The sequence below is a fragment of the Aethalodelphis obliquidens genome, unplaced genomic scaffold (genome assembly GCF_003676395.1).
Source record: "Aethalodelphis obliquidens isolate GAN/ISIS:26980383/991018 unplaced genomic scaffold, ASM367639v1 scaffold80, whole genome shotgun sequence".
NCBI lineage: Eukaryota > Metazoa > Chordata > Mammalia > Artiodactyla > Delphinidae > Aethalodelphis > Aethalodelphis obliquidens.
In genome coordinates, this window is record NW_020838024.1 from 208697 (window position 1) to 233934 (window position 25238).

The 25238-nt window shown below is 43.7% G+C and overlaps 1 protein-coding gene across 5 annotated transcripts in view; it reads right to left on the reverse strand.

Moving 5' to 3' along the window:
• OSMR (oncostatin M receptor) overlaps positions 1-25238 on the reverse strand; it is a 57947-nt gene that overhangs the window by 13746 nt on the left and 18963 nt on the right. For 4 of the 5 annotated variants that reach the window (XR_003429906.1, XM_027092633.1, XM_027092634.1 and 1 more), the window contains exons 3-10: positions 19834-20006; positions 13901-14072; positions 9400-9675; positions 7945-8074; positions 7245-7396; positions 4366-4508; positions 3910-4063; positions 1048-1124 (exon numbers count right to left, since the gene is read on the reverse strand). Coding sequence is in view for 3 of the 5 variants with exons in the window: in XM_027092633.1 (XP_026948434.1) it covers positions 1048-1124; positions 3910-4063; positions 4366-4508; positions 7245-7396; positions 7945-8074; positions 9400-9675; positions 13901-14072; positions 19834-20006 (1277 nt within the window). In the remaining 2 variants the exon portion in view is untranslated. Of the gene's footprint in view, positions 1-1047; positions 1125-3909; positions 4064-4365; positions 4509-7179; positions 7397-7944; positions 8075-9399; positions 9676-13900; positions 14073-19833; positions 20007-25238 lie in introns of those variants that run through there. The other variant, XR_003429907.1, reaches the window with a different exon arrangement.

A 25238-nucleotide genomic window follows, 5' to 3' on the forward strand; every position in this document is an offset into this window, starting at 1 on the left:
CACACACACACACACACACACACACACACACACACACACACACACACTCTCACACACACTCACACACACACACACCCCGGGCTAATTAAAACAGCTTAAGAGAGAAAATAACCTTCTAAACCAAGCTTGAAATCAGACATTCTATTCTAACTAAAACTGAGCAGAGAATAGGATCATTTGGGGGAGATCTCAGAGTATACTGTGTCCAGAGAGGAGTGACCAAGTCAGGAATAGAGAGAAAGGGGGACTCTTTAGCCTGGATTAAAACACAGTGAGTATGGAGTGGGAAAGACAGGAGTAGACCCAGACGGGAGGGGCCTGAACCTCCAGCCTACCTTCCTGAGGACAGACAGTGCCCCTGGTGTGTGCACCCCCAGACCTGAGATTGGGCTGGGGCAACTGTTAGCTTGGGGTGTGGACAAAACCTGGACCTACAGACTGGCACGTCCACATGTGTGTGCATGGGGATCCTCCCTGGTGGGGAGGACCGGAGTGGAGATGGGAAAAAGAGTGGGGTGGCCTGCGGCCAAGGACCAGCTCCCTCAGCATGGCCATGATTTAGCATCAAACACTGAGGAATCCGAGAGTTCTTAACGCAAACCAGGCCTTCCACGTTGTCGTGAAGGCATGTCAATTAAGACAGAAAGACAAGATTAATTTTATATTGCAGTTTTTTAGCTTGACTTATAACTTTTAAATATAAATACTCCGAATAGTTAAATATTTATAACTTTTAATTATGGTATATATTTCTCCACTTATACTCATGGACTGGGCCCTGCAGATGTTAGGGGCAGGCCTGAGGAGAAGTTAGGAGATGCAGTTCTAACAAGCAGAAATGGCCACCTGTGCAAGAGGCTGCTGAGGAAGGAGTTACTGGTCCAGCGCTGGGGACATGGATGTGGAGCTGGGATTCCTCCACTGGGTAACAAATTCTACTGGATTCATGTTAACAGCCCTCCCCATCAGAAGACTGCACCAATGTCTAGTTTCAGTGAAAGATAACTGCCAAGCAAAAATCTGTCTCTTTGAACGTCTGCATCTCACCTTCCAGAATAAACTCACAGTAGGATGTCCCGACACCATCTTCAAGTTTCTCCAGATATCGGGAGCCTCTGAGGGAGCTGAAATTAACCAAAGAAAAGCTCTAGGGTCACAATATGCACATACAATAATACATTCAACCCTTCTCTAGTTTTGTCAACAAAAGTGACCACGGCCTGTCCTGCCTGAGCCTGCTTCTCGCTTTTTCACTCTCTGTGACTTCTACCCACTTGGCCGCGGCCATACTGGTCTCGCCTCACTAGGGGCCCAGAGTAGGTGCTTTACAAAAGGGCTGCTACATCTGAATGGGACATCACATGCGGCCTTTGTGAACTCAAGCCTCAGAGCTTCTGGAAGCCACCAGGGAATTTTGGAATCCTTTGTCAGTCCAATTCTAGGAGGTTAGTCAGGTAAATTTCCCATATTTGGAATTTCTAGGAGCAGCAGACTATTGCTGTTTCCTTGCCCCACTTGTGAAGGTTGCAATGGACACACTCAAGTGGAGAGCCCCAGGGGAAGGCTGCACTCTTCCCGGAGTTCCTAACTGCACACAGGCTGGCCTGTGGCTGCAGTCAGAGCCTGGGACCCCTTCCTTGCTACCCTCCTCCCCATGCACGCCCACCCCCCCAAGTTCCTGGCCTGGGCCAGCTGCCTGCATGAGGACCCTCAGGGCACTGGCTGCACGCCTCTCCCCAGCATATGCCTCTCCCCACTCTGCTCTAGAAGAGCTTGCTTCCTTGTCTTTCTTGCCAGTAAACGGTAGGACCAGTGATTTATGATTTGCTTCAACACATCTCTGTGCAAGAAGCATTGTTTTGCAACATAACACATACAAATTTAGTTCTCTGTTTCATAAAAATATAGTTTACAGTCCCCAATAATTGAAATTTAAGAAAGTCCTTTTTTTCCCCCTTAGTTACACTTCCTACTCAACATAAAGGTGACCATATATTTTTAAAATCTATTAGAGGCAGATTTCAATTTTCTCAACAAGCCATCGGAGAAGCCAATATTAAATCAAAAACATATTGAAATATTCAGTGAGAGACCCCCAAGCTCAATGCAGAATCTTCAGCTGGTTTGTACAGGACTACTTGCAAGAAAAGAGAATTGCAGCACAGTTGACGGTGCTCCATCTTTATGTCAATATAATTTCTCCCATGGTGTCATTTAGCTCTGCTCACCATGATTCTGCTTAAGCAGGATTATAATACACATAAACATTGACTTTGCCAGCATTAAGCAAAGTGTTATTCAAGGTGAAAAAAAAATCTGTGGATTCACCATCAGTAGATTCATCTCATTTTCTTGTCATCATCGAAAGCAAAGTTAAGTATTTTGCAGGTTTATGATACTATAAGCTAAAAGAAACTATTTATTAAAAATGCCATCTTTCTGTTATTTTTCATTGCACTAAATTTTAGGTATAATGTTGGAATAAATTTGCAAAAAAAATCCCAAAGCAATGCAGTATTAATAAAGTAAAAATTCTTTAATGAAACACAACTGAGGAATAAACCAAATTACCATCAGGAACAGGGCTCTGGAGGGGACTACCCCCCAAGAAAAATGACTGGAGTCTTGGAGGGGAGTGGTGGGGGGCTGACAAGGGGAGGAGGCCTGCTGAGCACCTCTGGTGACCAGTCCTGGGTGTGGGTTTTCAGGCACTGCCCTCGCCAGCCCGCCAATCAGAGTCACTGCTTGAAAACGTTCCCCCCAGGCTGAAACAAAGAACTCACCAGCTTACAAACACAAATAATAAGATGGAATAAAATAAATAGATACAATCCTTCCTTAGGCAGCAAAATAGCCAGGACTTGAATCACAAAGATCTCCAGGCTGTAATGACACCCCCGAGAGACAGACCATGCAGATGCCAGTCTGGGTCAGATCAGGGGGGAGCTCTAGAGTCAGCCAGCCTGGGCCTGAGCTACAGTCACAGCTCAGTCCCTTGCTAGCGGGGCCGGTTAAACTCCTTACCCTCCCTGGGCCTCCAAGGCCTCATCTATCAAGTGAGGATAATAACAGGACCTACGGCATGGTGGGAGGATTTGAGGGGAAAACATTGCAAGCACTTGGAGCTGTGTCTGGCACATACTAAACACTTAGATAAGCGGTAACTGCCCTGGTTACTGTTGTCACGTCTCTGCCCTTCATTAACTCTGCAAACCAGGCATGTCTCCCCAGTTTAGGGGCCCAAGTTGTTTCATGTGTAAAGTGGGCAACAGTAAGACTTTATCATCTGGGATTGGAAGGAGGTGAAAGCAACGCTGGGCCATCTCATCTCCTGAGGTTTATCTGAGGTCTAAGACATAGTTATTTGGGGGGAAAAGTCTCTGTTCAGTCATTACTGAGGAAACGACCCCTGAGAGCATGATGAGAAGGCTCCCAGTTTGTTGTCACGGGAACCAAAAACTTAACAATGATGATTCAGTTTCCAAATACCATTACATTTCCAAACACAGCCCGAGGCTGTTTAGCATGAGATCAGTGCTTTCCTCAGCACAAACACTACTGTTTGTCCCCAGTCCTGAATTAAAAGTTTATACTAATTTACACAGCCTCAGATCCAACGGGAATCCAGCAATACCTTTAGCTTAGAAACCACTTTGGCAAATTGAAGATCAGAGAGAAAATGTTCAGTAGAAATAACTCAGATGGCAAATGTCTGAGGTAGATATCTTCCCACTCACATTTCATTAGGCATTTAATTTAGGGTTTTTTTGTTGTTGTTTTTTAAAGATGGTACCAAGCCTCTGTTATACTTTCCCCTGAGTTTTTGGCACAAACAAAAGTTCTCAGAGAAGCCCACCCGTCTCCTGTCAGTCAGTTTAGACCCTTGGGATGTCAGGGAGCAGAACGTACCAGCTTCAGCTGTGTTGAATTTTTGACTAATCAATTCACTCCATTTCCAGAAGTGGTTGGTATAAGCACAGCGTACTCGGGCCACGTATTCTGTGTCAGGCTCCAGTTCACTTAAGAGGTACTCACCATTCACCTTGATGGAAACATTGCTTTGCTTAATTAAAAAAAAAAAAAAAGGTAGGGGGGGAGAAGAAGACAGAAGTATTGGTGAGCATACTTCATTGCAAAGCCAAATCACACACAGAGTAAGACCTGATTTGGAGTAAGACTAGTTCTTCTTTGAGGAAAAAAAAATCTCTAAACTCTAAAAGTTTATGATTAATTTCCTGGACCTTTTAAACAGATGACCCATATCATTTGAACACACATAGGAATAAGAGTTTAAAGAGATTTCACTCACCAGTCTCTCTGTTTAGACACAAAGAAATTCTTGAAAATAGAAAGTTAAACACTTACTTGTATCACTTTTCCTTCAGCAAGGAGTTCAAGCTGACACAAAAGTGTGGAATTGTTTCCAATGGAGTGTACCTTCCAGGTCATGGTGGCATTTGTGGCACCAACATTTTTAGGTAATAAGTTATAGGGAGTCATTGGATGAACTGCAAAAAAAAAAAAAATGAAAAAATGAAAACAATTCAAGCACAGATCCAAAAGGACTGGTAAATAGGCAGTTCATTTTTTTTTTTTTTTTTTTGGCAGTTCATTTTTATATTGATTTGTTCAATAAGCATTTTTGTCTATCTCTGAGAAAATGGCAAACAAAACCAGACTTGCAGCCAAGATGGAGTAGCCAAGTGTAGCCTTTTCTCTCACTGATTATATTAGAAACTCGGAACAAATACAAGAAGAAACGGACGACTCTTAAAATTAAACAAAAGCAGGCAAGAATGTAGAGGGGAGTCAAAACTTGAAGTGGCCCATCAAAGAGAATATAACAGAACCCAGAGTCTAGCCAACGTAACATTAACAGTTTCAAGGATACAATCCAAAATGATTAGACATACAAAACAAAACCAAAAAAGAGAAAATGTCACCAATTTTCGAGGAAAAAGACAATCAGCAGATGTCAACTTTGAGATGACCTACGCCTCAAGATGACTCCCTTAGAATGCTAAAATTAGATAAAGAGTGTAAAACAGATCCATGAGGTATAAGCAAATGCATCCAGGGACTTCCCTGGTGGCGCAGCGGTTAAGAATCCGCCTGCCAATGCAGGGGACAGGGGTTCGAGCTCTGGTTCAGGAAGATCCCACATGCCGTGGGGCAGCTAACTAAGCCTGTACCCCACAACTACTGAGCCTGCGCTCTAGAGCCCACAAGCCACAACTACTGAAGCCCATGTGCCACAACTACTGAAGCCTGTGCGCCTACAGCCTGTGCTCCGCAACAAGAGAAGCCACCGCAATGAGAAGCCCGCGCACCGCAACAAAGAGGAGCCCCAGCTCGCCACAACTAGAGAAAAGCCCACGCACGGCAACGAAAACCCAGTGCAGCCAAAAATAAATGAATAAATAAATTTATTAAAAAACCAAAAAGTAACTGCATCTGAAATGAATAAAAGGAAAACACTTCTCAGCAGAGAAATAGAAACTATTTTTTTTTTAAAAAGAATTAAGTGGAAATTTTAGAACCGAAAAATAGAATATCTGAAATAAAAAAACCTTCCACCTTACGCACTTCCACAGTTGCTATGTGACCTGGCCACTGCCTACCACTCCAATCTCCTTTCTCTCACGGGAAAGACACAAGGATATTCTTCCCTGCATGAAACACCCAGAGCATGTTCCCACCTCAAGGCCTTTTCAAATCCTGTTCTTTTTTTTTTTGCAGTACATGGGCCTCTCACTGTTGTGGCCTCTCCCGCTGCGGAGCACAGGCTCCGGATGCGCAGGCTCAGTGGCCATGGCTCATGGGCCCAGCCACTCCGCGGCATGTGGGATCTTCCCGGACCGGGGCACGAACCCGTGTCCCCTGCATCAGCAGGTGGACTCTCAACCACTGCACCACCAGGGAAGCCCTCAAATCCTGTTCTTTTGTTCCAAATGTTCTAGATGTTTTCTGCCTCCTCATCCTTCAGTGCCCTCATCCCAACTGAAGCAGCACCCCAGCATTCTCTACCCGTCACCTGAATTTTATCTTCTTTCCAAGACTTAGCGATGCTTGAAATTATGTTATTAACTTGTTTACATGTTTACTGTGTGTCTCCATGCCCCACTCTCAACCCTCTCTCGAAACACACACTAGCATGTACACACATTAGGGGCAGTTACTCAACTCTGTTCACTGCTGGGTGCCCAGTGCCTGCTACATTGGTGGCACCCTGTAATTAGGTGACTGAAGTGATCATTAAGTTGAAATCTAAATGAGGTGTAGAATTAAGAAGGCAAAGGAGAAGTACAAGAATTCCAGAAAAAATGAACAACGAGTTTAAAGATGCTGCATTTCATAAGAGAGGCAGGGGTGTGGTCAAAACATAGAAAGAGATATTCAACTTCAGGGTTGTGCAGGTCCAAACCATTGCAAAATACCACTTAACATCCATTCAACTGACAAAAATGCAAAGGGTGACAAAACCGACTTGGAGAGAATATACTGGTACAACCACTTTGGAAGCGAATTTGGCATTATCTTGTAAGTTGAAGAACATTCACATTTTCTGAGTCCTCACCAATTCCATTCTTAGGTATATAGGTATATACGCAAGAAAAACAGCTACAACTCTAGGTGTGTACTGGATATATATATCAAAATGCTGTATCCAAGAGCATAAACCTTAAGACAATCTGAAAATCCACCAAAAGAGATGCATGAATAAAACACTGTATATTTATGCAATGAAATACTCTACAGCAGTGAAAATGGACTACAACAACACTCAATAATATGGGTAAATATTAGCAATTTAATATTGTATAAAAGCAATTACTAGCTTGATGTCTCCTATACATTAAAACAAAATAAAAACAGTATTTGGGGGATTTCATAAGAAAATGTGAATACATACACATGCACACACATGACTTAAATCTGTTATCTTAGTGGAAGTAGCAGGGTGGGGGGGCTGTGGGATGGGAGATGAAGTAAGTTATTGTCAGATTTCTATTTTGAACTTGAGGTAAGCTCGTTGGTGTTTATTACGTTATCAAAATAAACAAATAATGGGGACCACAAGTCATGCACGCACCCAAGTTTATAACTTGGCACAAACAAGTGATAAACTAAAACCTTCACTTGGGATGTGAATTAGGTGAAAATCTACGGCACATTTACCTGATCACACAGTGTGTCAAACAAAGATACGCTCGTGGCCACAGTGGGCTACACTCAAGTCTCACCTCGTTGGGTCAGGTTAAAAAGAATACTGACACTTCTTTTTCTGAAGTAGTTTTCAGCCAGGAGTGTGAAGTTATAAGTTTCTTGTGAGTCCTGAGCGACTTGCCAATCACACCAGTTTCTGTGTTTACAAAGTGTCTTTTTTCCGGAAAATCTTAAAGAAAAAAAAGAAACAACACCACACAACAATTTCAGGGTTTACATTTTTGTCAATGCAGACATGTATCCCTGAATCCACTGAGTATCCCTGAGACACACTCAGTGGCTTTCAAACTATGTTCCACACAACAGCATCGATCCATCACCAACAAATACCAATGACGAAAATATTGTTTCAAAAAATTTGACCTGTGCGGTTAAATGTGTAATGATGAATTGCTGACTTCTCCTCTTGGGTGGTGAAAACTTTCCTTAGTTTACTTTGGATACTCTTAAAAAGGTAGAAATTAGGTAGACCTAGATTACCACATGGAATGATTTTCATATCAAGATTCACCATTAACAGCCTTTCTTATCATTTTTATGCTACATTGTCCTTTAACAAAACTCAGGTAGAAAGTATTGTATACCTGAGACCACTTAAAGATTTCTTCCTGACCCTGGCAGGTGGTTTGAAAATATTTGTTCAAATTTTCTGTAACACTGTCACAAGTACCTTAAACAAGGAAGAATCCATCACTAATGTAACCAAAGCTCACTTACGATTCAAATAAAGTATAGCTTTGGGAAGGCTGTTTACTCAAGCCAGTGTCGCTCCCGGGATCCCAAGTACAGGTCAAAGTCTTGAGGTCCTGGGTTTCACAAGAAAAGTCCTTGGGCTCTTCAAGCACTTCTGTCCGTACAAGGAAAAAACAGATGAAAGACCTAGCTGAAGCTCTTTATCGAAAGACAAGTGAAATGGAAAGTTCTCTTTGGGGTCTGAGGCCACAGAGTTGCTCTGAACAATGAAAAGATTACTTCAATGGGGGCCAACGCATCAGCAGCTCCAGAAAGGCACACTGCGGGTACCTCATCTTGGTCCCTACTCTTTCCTTCCCTGGTGCTTTGCTGGGGTATCACCGAGGATGGCAGACGTGTACTGCATGTGGTCTGCACTCTGTCTGCCTGATGAAAGTTGTAGCCCCAGTGCCTGCTAGCAGCATTCAACAGTACTGCTACATGCAGACAGAGTGAACAGAACAATGAATGAATGGGGTCAGCGTTGCTTGGTGTTTCATTGTAGATGCCCTGGCTTACTGGGAACCTGGGCTGTGCTTGGGATGCCGGGAAGCCAGATCTGGGGACCCCGCTAAACTCAGCAGCTGGAGGCTGAGAGTTCCAAGAAATGTACGGGCAGCACCGCCAAGTCCCCGAGGCACCGCAGTTCTCGGAGGCCACGCCAAGAGGCACAGGTGACCAAGCGTCTGGGAGATCAGAAACAGCCTTTGGCAGGGGAAGCAGGGAGGGAGGAGTTGCAGATACCGCCCCACTGTGCAGGGGAAGGGAGGCCACTGGGTGAGCACACTGGGACCTACAGGGAAAGTGAAACGCTGCCTTCTCTCCCCTCGCCATCACCCATGGAGGTACCTGACACCTCTGCACCCAGTTAAGAACAGCAGCGGCCTCATCTGCAGAAGTCCTACTGCGTGCAGCCACCATACCGGGGCGGGGCGCTGGCCGTATGCAGTAACCCTCACAACAGCCATTACTGGGCCCATTCACAAAGGAGAACACTGAGCTGAAGAGGCTGGGAAACTTGGCCGAGAAGGCACTCCCAGCCGTGGCAAGAAGAGCCAAACCTGGGTCTTCCGGCCACCACCTCGGCTGCCTCTCTAGGGCCATCCAGCCTGCAGCCCCTCTCCTCCCTCTCCCAGCCTGCAGCCATTCCAGCATGGCTAACGCAAAGCAGGACATCGTCCCAGTGGTCCAGGTCATGACCTGAACTTTCTCCCGAACGCTCTTGCTTCCTAGGAATAAAACTGTCAGTAAACTCAAGAAAACAACAGGAAATCCGACAAGGATTGCTTCAGACTGTCTTTGCCAGAGTCTCTCCTAGAAGACTTGGGAAACAAAAGAAAATTGAGGCCACGAGTGGAAACGTTTCCTTGTCTTCTGGGAAAGGAAATTTGATCTATTCCACAGGAAATGGGAGGGGGGCACAGAGATGTGGACACTCACTTGAGACAAAGAGAACGATGCCTCCCAAAACTCCTCCCTGGTCCACCTTACAGAAGACATTTGTCCCTTTTTCCCTAATAAAAGACACGTTCTTCAACTCGAACGCAGACACGCTTCGATCAAGCTGTTCTCCATATATCTGTACACCTTCCAAATAACAGGATATGTTGTCCTGATGGATCCTAGAAACGTAACAAATGGTGACGTTGGAGCCTTCTTCCACCAGCTTATCTTTAGGGAAGACAAACAATGGATCATGTCCAAGCAAACTCTGTGCTGCAAGATAAAAGAAGACAGCTCAGTTAGACTTGGACGCAAAAGTCAAACCAGCCCCCTCCTGCCTCACTCTCAACAGATAGCTTTAGCTTTTTCTGCCTCCTGGAGAAAACAGGAAGCTAAAATTTCTACAGCAGATCTATAAACTTTGGTGTGTGCAAAACCATCCTCTGTACCATCCCTCCTACTGCCGCGATCATACCACTGCTCTTGTTCTTACTATGGAGACGGCACCGTGACTGCCGCTCTGCGGATGATCCTGTCATTCCTGCTTATAGGTTATCAGGACAGCAGTAGCTGCTTTGTACTAATCCCAGCCACGTGGGAGGCCCTGTGTTAAGTGCTTATGTATCTTCTCTCTTGTCATCCTTACCACCTTACAGCCATGGGGTGGGCGGGACCGAGCCCAAGTTCACTCACCCAGCAAGTGGCAAAGCCACATTCACACCCACCAGGTCTGCCCAGCTCCCAAGCCACGTGTCCCTCATAATCTCTAAATTGTCCTGTAGATCACTCCTCTTCCACCTTCTCAGATGCCATTCACCCAAAGAGCTCCTTTCATTTCCATCTTCCGTCTGTGTGGCCCATCAGCACATAAGAATCCTCAGGTCTCTGCCATTTTAGGCAAACTCACCGTCCTCCATGCCTCCCTCCAGCCTCCTCTCCACCCGCTCCTCCACAGTCAGCCTCCCCCAGGACCTGCCTGTGCCCATCGCTCAGCTGTCAATCACCCCCTGCTCACCTAGGCCCCTGCAGTCTGGCTGCTGGCCCACCAGGGCTCTAAAATTGCCATCACTAAGGTCACCCAAGTGCAGTGGCCTGGGTGTGGGATTTTGTTTTAAGGTCCCCAGGTGATTCTATGTGCAGCCATGGTTGAGAATCAGTGTTTTGGGGATTAGGAATAATCAGCCTTGAAATAAATCAAAGAAGAACATGAAAAGATGGAAAGATATATCCTGTCTTGGATTGGAAGAATCAATATTGTCAAAGTGACTATACTACCCAAGGTAATCTACAATCCCTATCAAATTACAAATGACATTTTTCATAGAACTAGAATAAAAAATTTGTATGGAAACATGAAAGACCCCAAATAGCCAAAGCAGTCTTGAGAAAGAAAAATGGAGCTGCAGGAATCAGGCTCCCTGACTTCAGACTGTACTACAAAGCTACAGTCATCAAAACAGTATGGTACTGGCACAAAAAACAGAAATATAGATCAATGGAAAGGGATAGAAAGCCCAGAGATAAACCCACACCTATGCTCACTTATTCTGTGACAAAGGAGGCAAGAATATACAACAGAGAAAAGACAGTCTCTTCAATAAATGGTGCTGGGAAAACTGGAGAGCTACAGGTAAGAAAATGAAATTAGAACATTCTCTAACACCATACACAAAAATAAGCTCAAAATGCATTAAAGACCTAAATGTGAGACCAGATACTATAAAACTCCTAGAGGGAAACATAGGCAAGACACACTTTGACATAAATCACAGCACTATCTTTTTTGGTTTCACTCCTAGAGTAATGAAAATAAAAACAAAAATAAACAAGTGGTACCTAATTAAAGTTAAAAGCTTTTGCACAGCAAAGGAAACCATAAACAAAATGAAAAAACAGCCCTCATAATGGGAGAAAATATTTGCAAATGAAGCAACCAACAAGGGATTAATTTCTAAAATATACAAACAGTTCATGCAGCTCAATATCAAAAAAACAAACAACCCAATCAAAAAATGGACAGAGACCTAAATAGACATTTCTCCAAAGAAGACATACAGATGGCCCAAAAAGCACATGAAAAAATGCTCAAAATCACTAATCATTTTAGAAATGCAAATCAAAATGACAATGAGGTATCACCTCACACTGGTCAGAATGGCCATCATCAAAAAGTCTACAAACAATAAATGCTGGAGAGGGTGTGGAGAAATAGGAACGTTCCTACATTGTTGGTGGGAATGTAAATTGGTGTAGCCACTATGGAGAACAGTATGGAAGTTCCTTAAAAAACTAAAAATAGAGCTACCATATGATCCTACAATCCCCCTCCTGGGCATATATCCAGAGAAAACCATAATTTGAGATACATGCACTCCAATGTTCATTGCAGCACTATTTACAATAGCCAGGACGTGGAAGTAACCTAAAAGTCCATTGACAGATAAATGGATAAAGAAGATGTGATACATATATGCAATGGAATAGTACTCAGCCATAAAAAAAGAATGAAATAATGCCATTTGTAGCAACATGGATGGACCTAGAGATTATCATACTGAGTAGAGTAAGCCAGACAGGGAAAGACAAATAACATATGATAGCACATATATGTGGAATCTAAAAGAAAAAAAAAAAGACACAAATGAACTTATTTCCAAAACAGAAAGAGACCCACAGATACAGAAAAAAAAAAAACTTATGATTACCAAAGGGGAAAGGAGGGTGGGGGGGAAGGGATAAATTAGGAGTTTGGAATTCACATATAAACAGTACTATGTATAAAATAGATAACCAACAAGGACCTACTGTATAGCACAGGGAACTATACTCAATATTATGTAATAACCTATAAGGGAAAAAAATCTGAAAAAAAAATGTATAACTGAATCACTGTGCTGTACACCCAAAACTTACAGGATATTGTAAATCAACTATACTTCAATAAAAAAAATTTTTTAAGGAATAATCAGCTTTTCTATCAATTCTTGAGTTAGTTTGGAAGTTATAGTTTTGATAAACCTAGTCCACTGTATGAAAGTTGTTGATAATGTTGTTCTTTCTTTCTCTATTGCTACCTTTTTAATCTCTATTTTTTCTGTTAAGTGTGTCTCTCAGCAATAGGATGTGATGGTTAAGAGAATGGCCTCTGGAGCCAGATTGTCCAGGTTAGAATTCTGGCTCTACCACTTCGTGGCCTGATGACCCCGCATGGGATTTTTTTTTTTTTTTTTTTTTTGGTACGCGGGCCTCTCACTGCCGTGGCCCCTCCCGCCGCAGAGCACAGGCTCCGGACGCGCAGGCCCAGCGGCCACGGCCCACGGGCCCAGCCGCTCCGCGGCACGCGGGATCCTCCCGGACCGGGGCACGAACCCGCGTCCCCTGCACCGGCAGGCGGACTCTCAACAACTGCACCACCAGGGAAGCCCTGCATGGGATTTTTTTTAAGCTATCTGCCCCTCAGTCTCCTCATCTGTGAAGTAGGAATAAGAATTATATGTATTTCATAGGGCTGATGTGAAGATGAAATTAATACATATAGTGCTGAAAGCAGTGACTAGAATGCAGATTTGATTCTATTATTAGTATTAAATTAATCATTGGGCCTCTCGTGAGTTAACATGCTATCAGTTTGAATGAATACATTTGCATAAACACTTAGCTAAGGAATGGTTCTCTTGACAGGAATTTCAGATAATCTGTCAACGTATATAGTTGAGAGCACCAAATGCCAGTGCTTTACAACTAACCTATAGCTTAGCTGAAGCATAAGAAATTGTGCAAAATTTTAATAACAAAATAATCAAAATTAAGAGATATTTTAATAATTAAACATAATTATCCATGATCTCTCTCATAATTATCCATGATCTCAAATGAAGAACTGCTTCCAGTTTTCCATATTTCCCTCCCTTGTCTCTACATTAGGGGTTGACAAGCTATGGCCCATGGGCCAATTCCAGACACCATCTGTTTTTGTAAATAAAGTTTTATTGGAACACAACCACTCATTTATTTACACTCTGCCTATGACTGCTCCCATGCTACAATGGCAGAGTTGAATAGTCACAATAGAGAATGTAGGGTTGTAAAACCCAAAGTATTTCCTATCTTGCCCTTGACAGAAAAAGCTTCCCAAGTTCTGCTCTAGATGAATACACACTTTGTGTTGTTCTAATAAAAACATATGTACAATTTATGTCCTGTTTTGTTCACTTAGCATTCTATAATATACACACTTCACACCTATGGAAAATGAATACTAAATTGTCTGAATTTGCGTAATTACCTCAATGAATAAATTCAGAGGGAAAGTCCTTAGACCTCTGTCTCCTGGTGGCAAGTTTCACACCTATGCTTTTTAGACCCAATAGGACCCAAAGAAAAATAATGCTGGTGTCTACCCAGAGTTTCTCAACAGGGACTTCCACTATTTGACTACTGGTCCCCGAGAAATATTAGACAGTAAACCCCTTCACTCTTTTATCACCTCACTTCTCACCATCTGCTTCCTCCCATGAACTCCAGTTGCTCCAGAACCCTGGCTTGGGAATCCTGGCGTCATCCACCATACTCCTCATTCTTATAAAGTGTGCCGCGCATTCCAGAGGGAGCTCGGATTCCCAGCTCCAATGCAGGACTTGGTCCCGCTTCACAGTGGTGCTGTAGTTCTCCTAGAAATAAAGAGAAAAACTTGGAAACATATAGCCGTGTGGTCCTGGGAAATGGCTTGGCTGGACTTAGCCCAAAGCACACACCTAAGAGTCCACTGTAACTGCAGGATATGGACAAATGCAGTCTGTTCTCAGCCAGCCAGCTTCCAAGCTCTGACGGCCCAGCAAAGAACGAGCCTTGGCCTCCTGCCTTTCGAAAACTTGGCTCCCAACCCCTCTGGGCCTCCAATTCCAGAGGGCTCAAGTGAGAGAGAAAACAGAAGCTACTGGAGTCTTGGGGGAAAAGATCAGAGAAAGAAGGTATGCACACAGTGCTGGTCACAAGAGCGTGCTAAGAAGATTCTTGCACACTAGAGAATTAATTGAGGCACCCTTTTAAAAATAAGCAAGATTGATGAGAATTTTCTAATATTCATCAGATCAAGTTGGCCCAATCTCAGTAGAGCTGGCAGTCCTTCATGGTTCCCAGGAATTCCACTGTCTCCCAGACGTCAACAGATGGCTCCCAATGATTGCTTTGGTTTTTGTCTCCTGTCTTTTCAGATACGGTGGCCACATGGACCATCGCCCCTCCCTTGAGCTCCAACCTTCAGAATCATTAGTCCCCAGAGATGTCAATCTCATGGGAACGCCCTACACTGTGCTCTTGGGAACCTTGTCCAAGTTGTACTGTAATTTGCTTTTCCCGCACAGCGTTTAGTCTTAATCTTTCTTAGACAGTGGTATTTTCATTCTTTAACGCAATATACTTCAACAGCTCCTTCTACACCTGACCCTGTCGTCCAAGGCCATTTACAGTATGACTCCAACTGCCTCTCCCTTGCAGGACTCCTGTCTCCAGACACAGTGGGCCGCCCCACACTTCGGGAAGAGCTGTATGCTTTACTCCACAGTACTTGCTCACGCGGCGTTCCGGGTTTCGCGTCCCCAACTCTCCCTCTGAATTGGGAATTAGTCCCAACCTTCAAGCCCCTATTATACCCCATCTTCTTCATGAAGTCTTTCTTGCTCTCTCCTCTGGTTTCCTCCCATCCCCACCTCTGCCCGAGCTCCCCTGCATACTGGGGGTAGTTGGTGGCATTTCATCTGTGGTTATGCCTCTGACTCAAGTAGGGCACCCAGAAAGCGGGGACTGGGCTTCATTCTTCTTCGTGGACCACAGCTCCAGGCACCCATGCTTTCAGTGGGCCCCTCCAGGACGCCTGCTTTCTGCACCCACAGCTGGGAGACAGGGACAACAAAAATCTTGCCCTTCCTGGGGAAAACTGAGTCTGCATCCATTTTTCTAAGGGCCAATGGCAAGTCCTACGGTGAAGACGAGGGGGGTGGCACACACGTCACACGCAACCAGACTCGGAGGCCTTCCTCCACCTGTGCCTTCCCCTCCCCAGGCCGCCAACCTTAAACAGCGGCCTTGGCCGAGCCAAACACAGCCCCGGAAGGAGAAGCACTTCGTCCACCTGAAAGGCCTCTAGTCGTGCACGTCCTTTCTCACGCTAAGCAGAACTCCCATTTGTAAAACATTTATATTATTTCGGTTTATCGTATTCCTTTATCCCTAGATTACAAAACATACCTTTTTTTTTTTTTTTTTTTTGCAGTACGTGGGCCTCTCACCTTTGCGGCCTCTCCCGTTGCGGAGCACAGGCTCCGGATGCGCAGGCTCAGCGGCCATGGCTCACGGGCCCAGCCACTCCGCGGCATGTGGGATCTTCCCGGACCGGGGCACGAACCCGTGTCCCCTGCACCACCAGGGAAGCCCCAAAACATACATTTTTAACTACAAGTTCTGTGGTCCTGATCCATGCAACTTTTCCTATTTAATACGAGCGATCACAGGTACCTTTTCTTAATTATTATTTAAGAACCAACACCAAAATAAATAAATAAAAGGAACTCTGTCGTCCTGGTGACCTCGCTGTAATGTCAACAAGCCGCCGGCTGGATTTTGCCTCCCCCATCTCTTGGGAATTCGGCCACTTCTCTTGTCACCACGGTCACCACCCACTCCAGGCCCCTCTCCTCTGGACCGACCCCACTGCTCACTTCCATTCCAACTGGTCACACTTCACCTCCTCCAGTTCTCCCAACTTCTCTCCACTGTGTGGCCGCAGTGAGCTTTCCTTAAGACTTCCAATCAGAGCTCATCACTCCGCTTCTCACCGCTCCCTGCATATAAAACAGCATCTGGGCATGACCCTGGGTGTGTGTGTGGTCTAGCCCTGTCCTGCCCGCCCCACGTGCCCCGCGCTTTCAGGCCTGAAAGCTCCCAGCCCCTTTCACTCAGGACCTCTGCTCACCCCAGCTGGATCTTCCTGGGACATTCCTCCTCACCCTCCATGCTAAATTAGCTTCTAATCTTCTTTCCTATTTTGGCTCCAACTGCCCTTCCTCCAAGGTGCTGGAGAAGGTCAGGCCTAACCTCACCCCACAGCCCCGTGCCAGCGACCTGCACTCCTCACGCCTAGGATGCTCTGCATTGTGGGATCACCTCCTTATTTTTGCTCAGCACTCACAGCCCCATGCCTGGAACAATGCCTGGACCTGAGCCCACAGTCTGTGCTGAAGGATTTCCTCCGTTCGTTACTATGCAGTGAGCTCTGCTTTTCCCAGACACCCTCTGTGTGGATTCTGTCCAACCACAAGTTGTGCTTTGTGGTCTTTATAGGCCCGTTGTGGAGGAGATAAAACTTTTCGCTGAATGCATCAATTCAGCAACTTTTAAAAATGTGATGACTGTGTCTGGGCTGTTTTCATTCATCCAAGTGGCAAGTTTAATGGGGCCCTGGCAGACATTAGTATGTTACAGAAAACTGGCATTTCCACAGCAGTCCAACTGAGATCACTGATTCATTCCTGAGAAGTGAGCTCATCCCTCACTGACTCACGCTCCAAGCCTCCTTCCAGGCTTGAGCTGCTACTCTACTCTGCCTTCTCCTGCCATTGATGGAACCATAAAGCAAGTGGCTGGAGAGGCTGCGGGCAGAACCCTAGCCAGGGTGAGAGCACGTAGTGCAGCCTGAGTGGCCAGTGCCGGCCAGGAGGCAGCTCAGAGTCCCTGGTCCAGCTGTGACGGCCTCGGTCAACATGCTTTTCCTGTGGCTTGTTTGGGAACAAAACAGTCCGAGGCATGAGTGAGGGTGCCTTACAGGGACCTGTCCTATGAAAGGGAGATCACGGTCCAGATGGAAGCGACCTCTCTCAGCTGCTTTGTCTGACCCTTAACTGGAGGGGGGACCTTATGTCTGTCCTTGACTTCAGGCCTGAGAGGTTCAGACAAGGGCTTCTCTTGGCATCGTCTGTTCTGGGACACGTGGAGACTGATGACCTGGGAAGACTGCATGTGGCTGTCACCCCTGTGGGGGGCCCGGGGCTCCAGCCAGAAACAGAGCTGCCTTGAGAGGGGCAGCTCCCTCCTCTGGGTGCGGCAGGTCCTCCACCACCCAACCCCAGCAGGAAAAGGGAGAGCTCTGTGTGGACACGGTCAGGGTGAGGCCGTCTCAGTTTTTCTTAAATTGTCCTCTTAGCGTTGTTCTGTGTGTCCTGGACTTTCTCAACCGTGCCGTAAACAATTCGTCAAAGCTGTTTTTTCTCTTCCTGTTCCTGACATCTGGCATAGGCAGGTATGATCATCTTTTGTCAAATGAATAAATGACAGGAAAAAGAAGAAGAAGAAAAAAAAGCAGCACCACAAATCTCTCTGTGCCTTAGTTTTCTCCTCTGTTGGGATCAGGCTGGCCTGGGTGTTATGGGGACCGTATAACCGACAAGGCAAAACTCTACCCTCAAACATCTCCAGCCTTGGTAGGTTACACAAGGTTTCACCAGCGGCTTTACCTTGAAAAGAGAACTACCTGAATCAAAGGTGTAAACAGATACGAACAACTGTCTGTTCACATGTTGCTATTGTTATTTTCTCTACTATGAAAGCAGAAAGAACTGTCTTTTAGAAAAATAAAGAATGGGGTCAGCTTGGTCTATAGTTAATGTTACTTTCGCTAATGGTGTTAAGTGCTAGTTTTCCACGAATTCCTCCAGCTCTTCTCTCAAATTTCTTTTCCTTAGATAATTCTTAGCCTCAATATGACCTCTGCTCGATGTTGTACTGGGTCCAAATCAACAACCAGTGTATCCATCAACAATACAAAAAACAGGAAAATACAAAAATTATTAGCATGAGGGGGATGGTGGGAAGATGGGCTGGTGGTGGGGAGGGAACAGCTGTACCTAAGCATTGCTGTTGTTTAAAGTCAGAACACCAGGGAACACAATGCAAGTGCTTCTTGGATCTGTGTCTTCTGGCCTGCAGAACTAACAAACCCCAAATAAACTAAGTTTGGCCTCAAAAAAAAAAAAAAAACCCAACACCGAACAACTCTCATGGTGGGAAGCTGCCCTTTGAGGGGCGGAATTCTAGACCTGGTATCAATCCTAAATCAACAGTCAGAATGATATTTAAATTAGGCCACTCACTCAGATCTCAAATGCAGTGATGGATAAGGAAAGTAACTGGAGCCTTTAAAGCTAGTAGCCTTTATGCTTCGCTAAAGGAACTAACCACCTGGCTCCCTGTACTCACGCCTCCAGCACCTGAGAGGAGAGTGGCCGTCCACTAGCAAATGGAGGTCCCCAGTAATGACACAGCCCTGTGCTGCCCTTCCCTCCAACGCAAATTCTCTGTTCCCTTCAGTGGGAAAATATTTCACTGTCCTTCAACATCCCATGCTAATAAATGATCACGATGTGGGCACAGATTATTAAGGTTCCCTGCACCATAAATGGTAATTGAAAGAAACTACCAAAGTTTGTAAAGCAATTATACTCCAATATAGATGTTAGGAAAATAAATAAATCAACTACCAAAGTGCCCCAATGCACTAGATGGGGAAGCACCAGGCAAAACAGACACCACCATGATTTAAACCAGACAAGTGAAAAATCGATCCCAAATAATTCAAAGGCAAAAAGTGTGTGAAATTCAGGACTTTCTTAATTTAATTTGTGGTAGAAAAAGCCACATATGAGGCAACAAAGGACACTGTAAGTTACTCTCCAACATGGCCCATGGAGAACCTCTTCGCTGATTAGGGCAGAAAATGCTAGAATGGTTTATTCCTTGCATCTCAGCATAGCATTAGTAAAGAAACTGCCTGCAAGCCACAGTGGCATGAAAAAGGTTGCCAAACTCTTACATCTGATTTAGGAAGATCTCTGGTGGACAGGGAAGGAAGAAGGAAGAGGAATAAGGTGATTGACCTTCATGGATTTTTGGAATCCAGTATTCACAAGGACAGACCCCAACAGCTTCCACAGGGAACAGAGCAGAAGTGAGAGAATGATCTGATTCGTAGCACAGCCCATCCAACCTACCAAACCAAAATTGTCATGTTACTTTGTCCGGGACCCTCTTTTTTTTTTTTTTTTTTTTGCTGTACGCGGGCCTCTCACTGTTGTGGCCTCTCCCTTTGTGGAGCACAGGCCCCTCACGGGCCCAGCCGCTCCGCGGCATGTGGGATCTTCCCAGACCGGGGCACGAACCCGTGTCCCCTGCATCGGCAGGTGGACTCTCAACCACTGCGCCACCAGGGAAGCCCTGTCTGTGACCCTCTTAACTAAAAACACAGAAATGTGATTATTTAGGACAAGTATTCTGAGTTGCCCAAATATTTCCATATTGGGATTTGGGGGGATGTTATAAAAGATAAAACACAGTGTCAGAAAAGGATTTTTTAAATACTGAGCCAAAAAGAAAAATACTTACCACCCGGATGACATTGGATGTTTTAAATCTACTGATCTGTATCTGAAAAACCATTTTCAATTCCTGATGATAAGCGAGGCTGTGGACAGTCCATTGTAAATGCAAACACTGACACGTAGAATTGACAGAAACTTTCAGCGATTCAGGAGTTAATGGTAAAGGTTCAGATAAGACTGAAAGGCCAAAACAAGATATGAAATAACATTTAATAGGAGTATGACTGAATAGTCACAGATAATTAAACTGTTCAATATCATCATTGTTTAGCTGTAGAAATTATTGCTCACATATACATTCTAGAATTAGACACTTTGAAAACCTGGATGGAATCCAGAAATCACTCAGCAGATAAAGAAATTAAGACCTAGATGAATGAAATGACTTGCTCAATGATACACAGCAAATTAATAAATTGATAAACAGTTTCACAAGACAAAAGGATGCTCTAGTGAACAATCTAAATGGTTCAGAAATTTGTAATAAGGCTGAATAAAGAAAGAGGACATTTTGCTATAAATTTCATTTCAAGAGGACTTTTTGCTATAAATAAAGAAAGAGGACTTTTTGCTATAAATCTGCTATAAGAGGACATCTAAAATGAGAGTTTTCTTTTTGGAAGTCAATATTTCATAGTTTATTAAGTAGCTATAAAGTGACAGCAAGTTCCATCTCTAGATATTATTGCTTAAATCTCAACGCACTGAACTTAAAACACCTCTGGCAAGAATTCACTGGACTCTTCGGATGAGACTAGGCACTTAGTGTGAAGTAAAATAATTGTGACAAGGTTTCTAGCTCAAGGAAGGAACCTAGCTGGAGAGACACAACAGACTCGTAAGAAGTAATGAGTCATTGCAAGTTTAGAATATTTAGTGGTGTGATAGAGTCTGTCAAAGAGTAGAGATTCAAACACGAAACAGATTTGCTGAGGTCAGTGAGCTAGGAAACAGCCCAGAGAGAGGATGGGGCCTGATGGAGTGAGTGAGATCGCTGCTAATTCCTGGAGAAGAACAAAGCACCACTTTTTACATAAGCAGAGGAAATGCTGTGCAGATTCAAAAGGAATTGTGTATTGCCGAATCAACTGGTTTCACTCCCTTCTGAGGGAGTCTGAAGTGAACTGGGAATGGTGCAAAGGTACTGAAAAGATAAAGACTGTAGGGAAAAAAACAACTGATAATTGACGGTCCATGGTGGAGCACATTCCATCTTTTCTGCATTCATTTTTCTAGTTCTTTGGGGGTTTACCCTAGTGATCTGAGACCCTCTGGCACCTAGTTCAAAAGGCAAGAGAGTATGTTCTTTTGAGAATAAAAATGGAAAGAATCTCTAATACTGGAAAAAAATGTTCCAAAACTGCCATTCTACATGTGCTATTTTTCTCACAGAGAGGTAAAAATAACAGCGACAACGAGATTGAACACGTACTCTTTACCAGGCACAGTGCTAGGTGCTTTACACACGTTGTCTCGTGTAATGCCCACTGTAAAACTCAGACAGTAATTTTTTATAGATGGGGAAACTGAAGTTCAGTAAGCTTAAATGATTTACACAAAGCTACATGGGATTTAAGTATAGATCTCTCTAATCCCAAAACCTTGCTCCCCTTTATTGCACTGCCCGCCAACTGTTAAGGCAGGAACATCCTGCCCAATCAAAGGTCACATGGAATGGAATGTCTGAGAAGTATGCTGCATGGCTCCCACCATGTCCTGCCAAACTCAGGATACAGATGAAAAGGACGGGGCTCTGGACCCAGCCAGATAAGCTGAGACGCATTCCTGGTAGATGTAAGCATGAAGCTTTTCATGTGAATGGTCCACATGGTAGACAGGTTCACAATCCAAGTAAAGCATTAGCCTCAGAATTTATTTTAAAAAATCTCAGAAAATTCATTCTATGGAAGTTAGGTTAACAAGAGTGTCCATAAAACCCAAGTTATTAGCCATCAATGACTATCTTCCCAAAAATATACCCATCCTTTGTAATATTTTGTAAATGTGGTGCTGGGGATGGCTAGAGTACGAATTAAAATCTCAGTATGGACTCCCATGACCTTGGAGTTGGCAGTGGGTCCTTAGATATGACAGGAAAGCATGAGCCAAAAAAGAAAAAAATAGATAAATTGAACTCCATCAAAATGTAAAACTTTTGGGCATCAAAGGACCTTGTCAAGAAAGAGAAAAACAAACTAAGAATGGGAGAAAATATTTGCAAATCACTTATCTAGCATCCAGAATATATAAAGAACTCTTACAACTCAACAACTAAAAGACAAAAAACTCAGTTTAAAAAATGGGCAAATGACTTGAATGGGCATTTCTCCAAAGAAGATGTACAAATGATGAAAAAGCACATGAAAAGATGCTCAACATCATTAGTCATTAAGGAAACGCAAATCAAAACCATAATGAGATACTATCTCACACTCACAGGATGGCTATAATTTTAAAAATGGAAATAAGCATTGTGAGGATGTTGAGAAATTAGAACCTTTGTACATTGCTGGTGGGGACGTAAAATGGCTTTAGCACCGTAGAAAACATTTTGGAAGTTCCTCAAAGAGTTAAAATCACCATATGACCCAACAATTCCACTCCTAGGTATATATCCCAAAGAATTGAAAGTAGAGACTCAAATACTCGTACACAAATGTTTGTAGCAGCACTATTCACAATAGCCAAACGGTGGCAACAACCGAAATGTCCATCAGCAAATGACTGGATGAACAAAGTGTGGTATATCCATTCGATGGAATAAGGAATGATGCTACAAATTAGGCAAGCCTTGAAAACATTACGCTAAGTGAAAGAAGCCAGATATAAAAGGTCTCATATATCGGGGCTTCCCTGGTGGCGCAGTGGTTGAGAGTCCGCCTGCCGATGCAGGGGACACGGGTTCGTGCCCTGGTCCGGGAAGATCCCACGTGCCGCGGAGCGGCTGGGCCCGTGAGCCATGGCCGCTGAGCCTGCGCGTCCGGAGCCTGTGCTCCGCAGCGGGAGAGGCCACAATAGTGAGAGGCCCACGTACCGCAGAAAAAAAAAAAAGAAGAAAAAAAAAAAAAAAAGGTCTCATATACATAGTATGATTCACTTCATATGAAATATTCAGAATAGATAAATCTATAGAGAGATAAACCAGACTGGTGGTTGCCAGGGGCTGAGGGAGGGAGGAATAGGGGATAATTGCTTAATGATTACAGGCTTTCCTTTGGGGATAATAAAAACGTTTTGGAACTATATAGAGGTGGTAATTGCAAAACATATTCAATGTACTAAATGTCACTGATTTGTCCACTTTAACCATAAACTGATTTTGTTACAAGAACTTCACCTCAATAAAAATTATTTTTAAAATATACATGATCATGATAAAAATGTTCAAATAATACAGAAATTGAATCCCCAGCATCCTACCAACTCCATTGTCAAGTTCAGCATCCAACTCCAGCATCCTACCACTCTCACTCCATTGTCAAGTTCAAATCATGTATGTTTTGCTTGACTTTTTTCCATACATTTAAAAAAATCATATTGAACTATGCACTCCATTTTATATTTTTTAAAGTACTTATATTATTTTTAAAAAGCTATAAAGAGAAGTAAAACTAACATGTTAACAGTCATTTCTGGATGGTGAGGTTGAGTGATTTTAACTTTCTTTTTTATGCTTTTCTGTACTTTGCGAATGTTCTTTAGAAAACACGTATTACTTTCAGAACCATATAATATGCTAGATTTTTTTTTTTTTTTTTTTTTTGCTGTACGCGGGCCTCTCACTGTTGTGGCCTCTCCCGTTGCTGAGCACAGGCTCTGGACGCGCAGGCTCAGCAGCCATGGCTCACGGGCCCAGCCGCTCTGCGGCATGCGGGATCTTCCCGGACCGGGGCACGAACCCGTGTCCCCTGCATCGGCAGGCGGACTCTCAACCACTACGCCACCAGGGAAGCCCTAGATTTTTTTTTAACATCTTTATTGGAGTATAATTGCTTTACAATGGTGTGTTAGTTTCTGCTGTATAACAAAGTGAATCAGCTACATGTATACATATATCTCCATAGCCCCTCCCTCTTGCGTCTCCCTCCCACCCTCCCTATCCCACCCCTCTAGGTGGTCACAAAGCACCAAGCTGATCTCCCTGTGCTATGCGCTGCTTCCCACTAGCTATCTATTTTACATTTGGTAGTGTATATATGTCCATGCTACTCTCTCACTTCGTCCCAGCTTACCCTTCCCCCTCCCTGTGTCCTCAAGTCCATTCTCTACCCTTGCGTCTTTATTCCTGTCCTGCCCCTAGGTTCTTCAGAACCTTTTTTATAGATTCCATATATATGTTAGCATATGGTATTTGTTTTTCTCTTTCTGACTTACTTCACTCTGTATGACACACTCTAGGTCCATCCACCTCACTACAAATAACTCAGTTTCATTTCTTTTTATGGCTGAGTAATATTCTGTTGTATATATGTGCCACATCTTCTTTATCCATTCATCTGTTGATGCACACTTAGGTTGCTTCCATGTCCTGGCTATTGCAAATAGTGCTGCGATGAACATTGTGGTCCATGACTCTTTTTGAATTATGGTTTTCTCTGGGTTTATGCCCAGTAGTGGGATTGCTGGGTCATATGGTAATTCTATTTTTAGTTTTTTAAGGAACCTCCATACTGTTCTCCATAGTGGCAGTATCAATTTACATTCCCACCAACAGTGCAAGAGGGTTCCCTTTTCTCCACACCCTCTCCAGCATTTATTGTTTGTAGACTTTTTGATGATGGCCATTCTGACCTGTGTGAAGTGATACCTCATTGTAGTTTTGATTTGCATTTCTCTGATAATTAGTGATGTTGAGCATCCTTTTGTGTGTTTGTTGGCAATCTGTAGTCTTCTTTGGAGAAATGTTTATTTAGATCTTCTGCCCATTTTTGGATTGGGTTGTTTTTTTTTATATTGAGCTTAATATGCTAGATTTTAAAAGAAATATTAAGGTATCTGGTTCACTTCACTACAATGACACTGCAGAATGCATAATTTAGTCTTCTAAATTTACACCAAAAGGCTGAGCCCCAGTTATCTTTCCAGTTTTATTCCCCACTGGAAGTTAATAAATTGGCATTCTGATTCTTAACGAGTTTGGGCAGAGTGAATCATGTATCAGGCCCTATTCACTCAAAGGTAAATGAAGTAAGTTGCAATTCCTGAATGCTCAAAGCCCAAACATGGTGGTCATATTCTATTGTTATTTGGCTAGAGGTTTTATCTCCTTTGTGAATAAAATGTCTCAATTCTCTAGTTAGAGGCAACAGCTGTTATTCATTCTCTCTCTAAACCTGTGTCTTCCAAGCCTAATACAGTGAACTAGAGGGAGATGGGGAGAGATGAAAGGGCAGATCCCTTATGGAACGG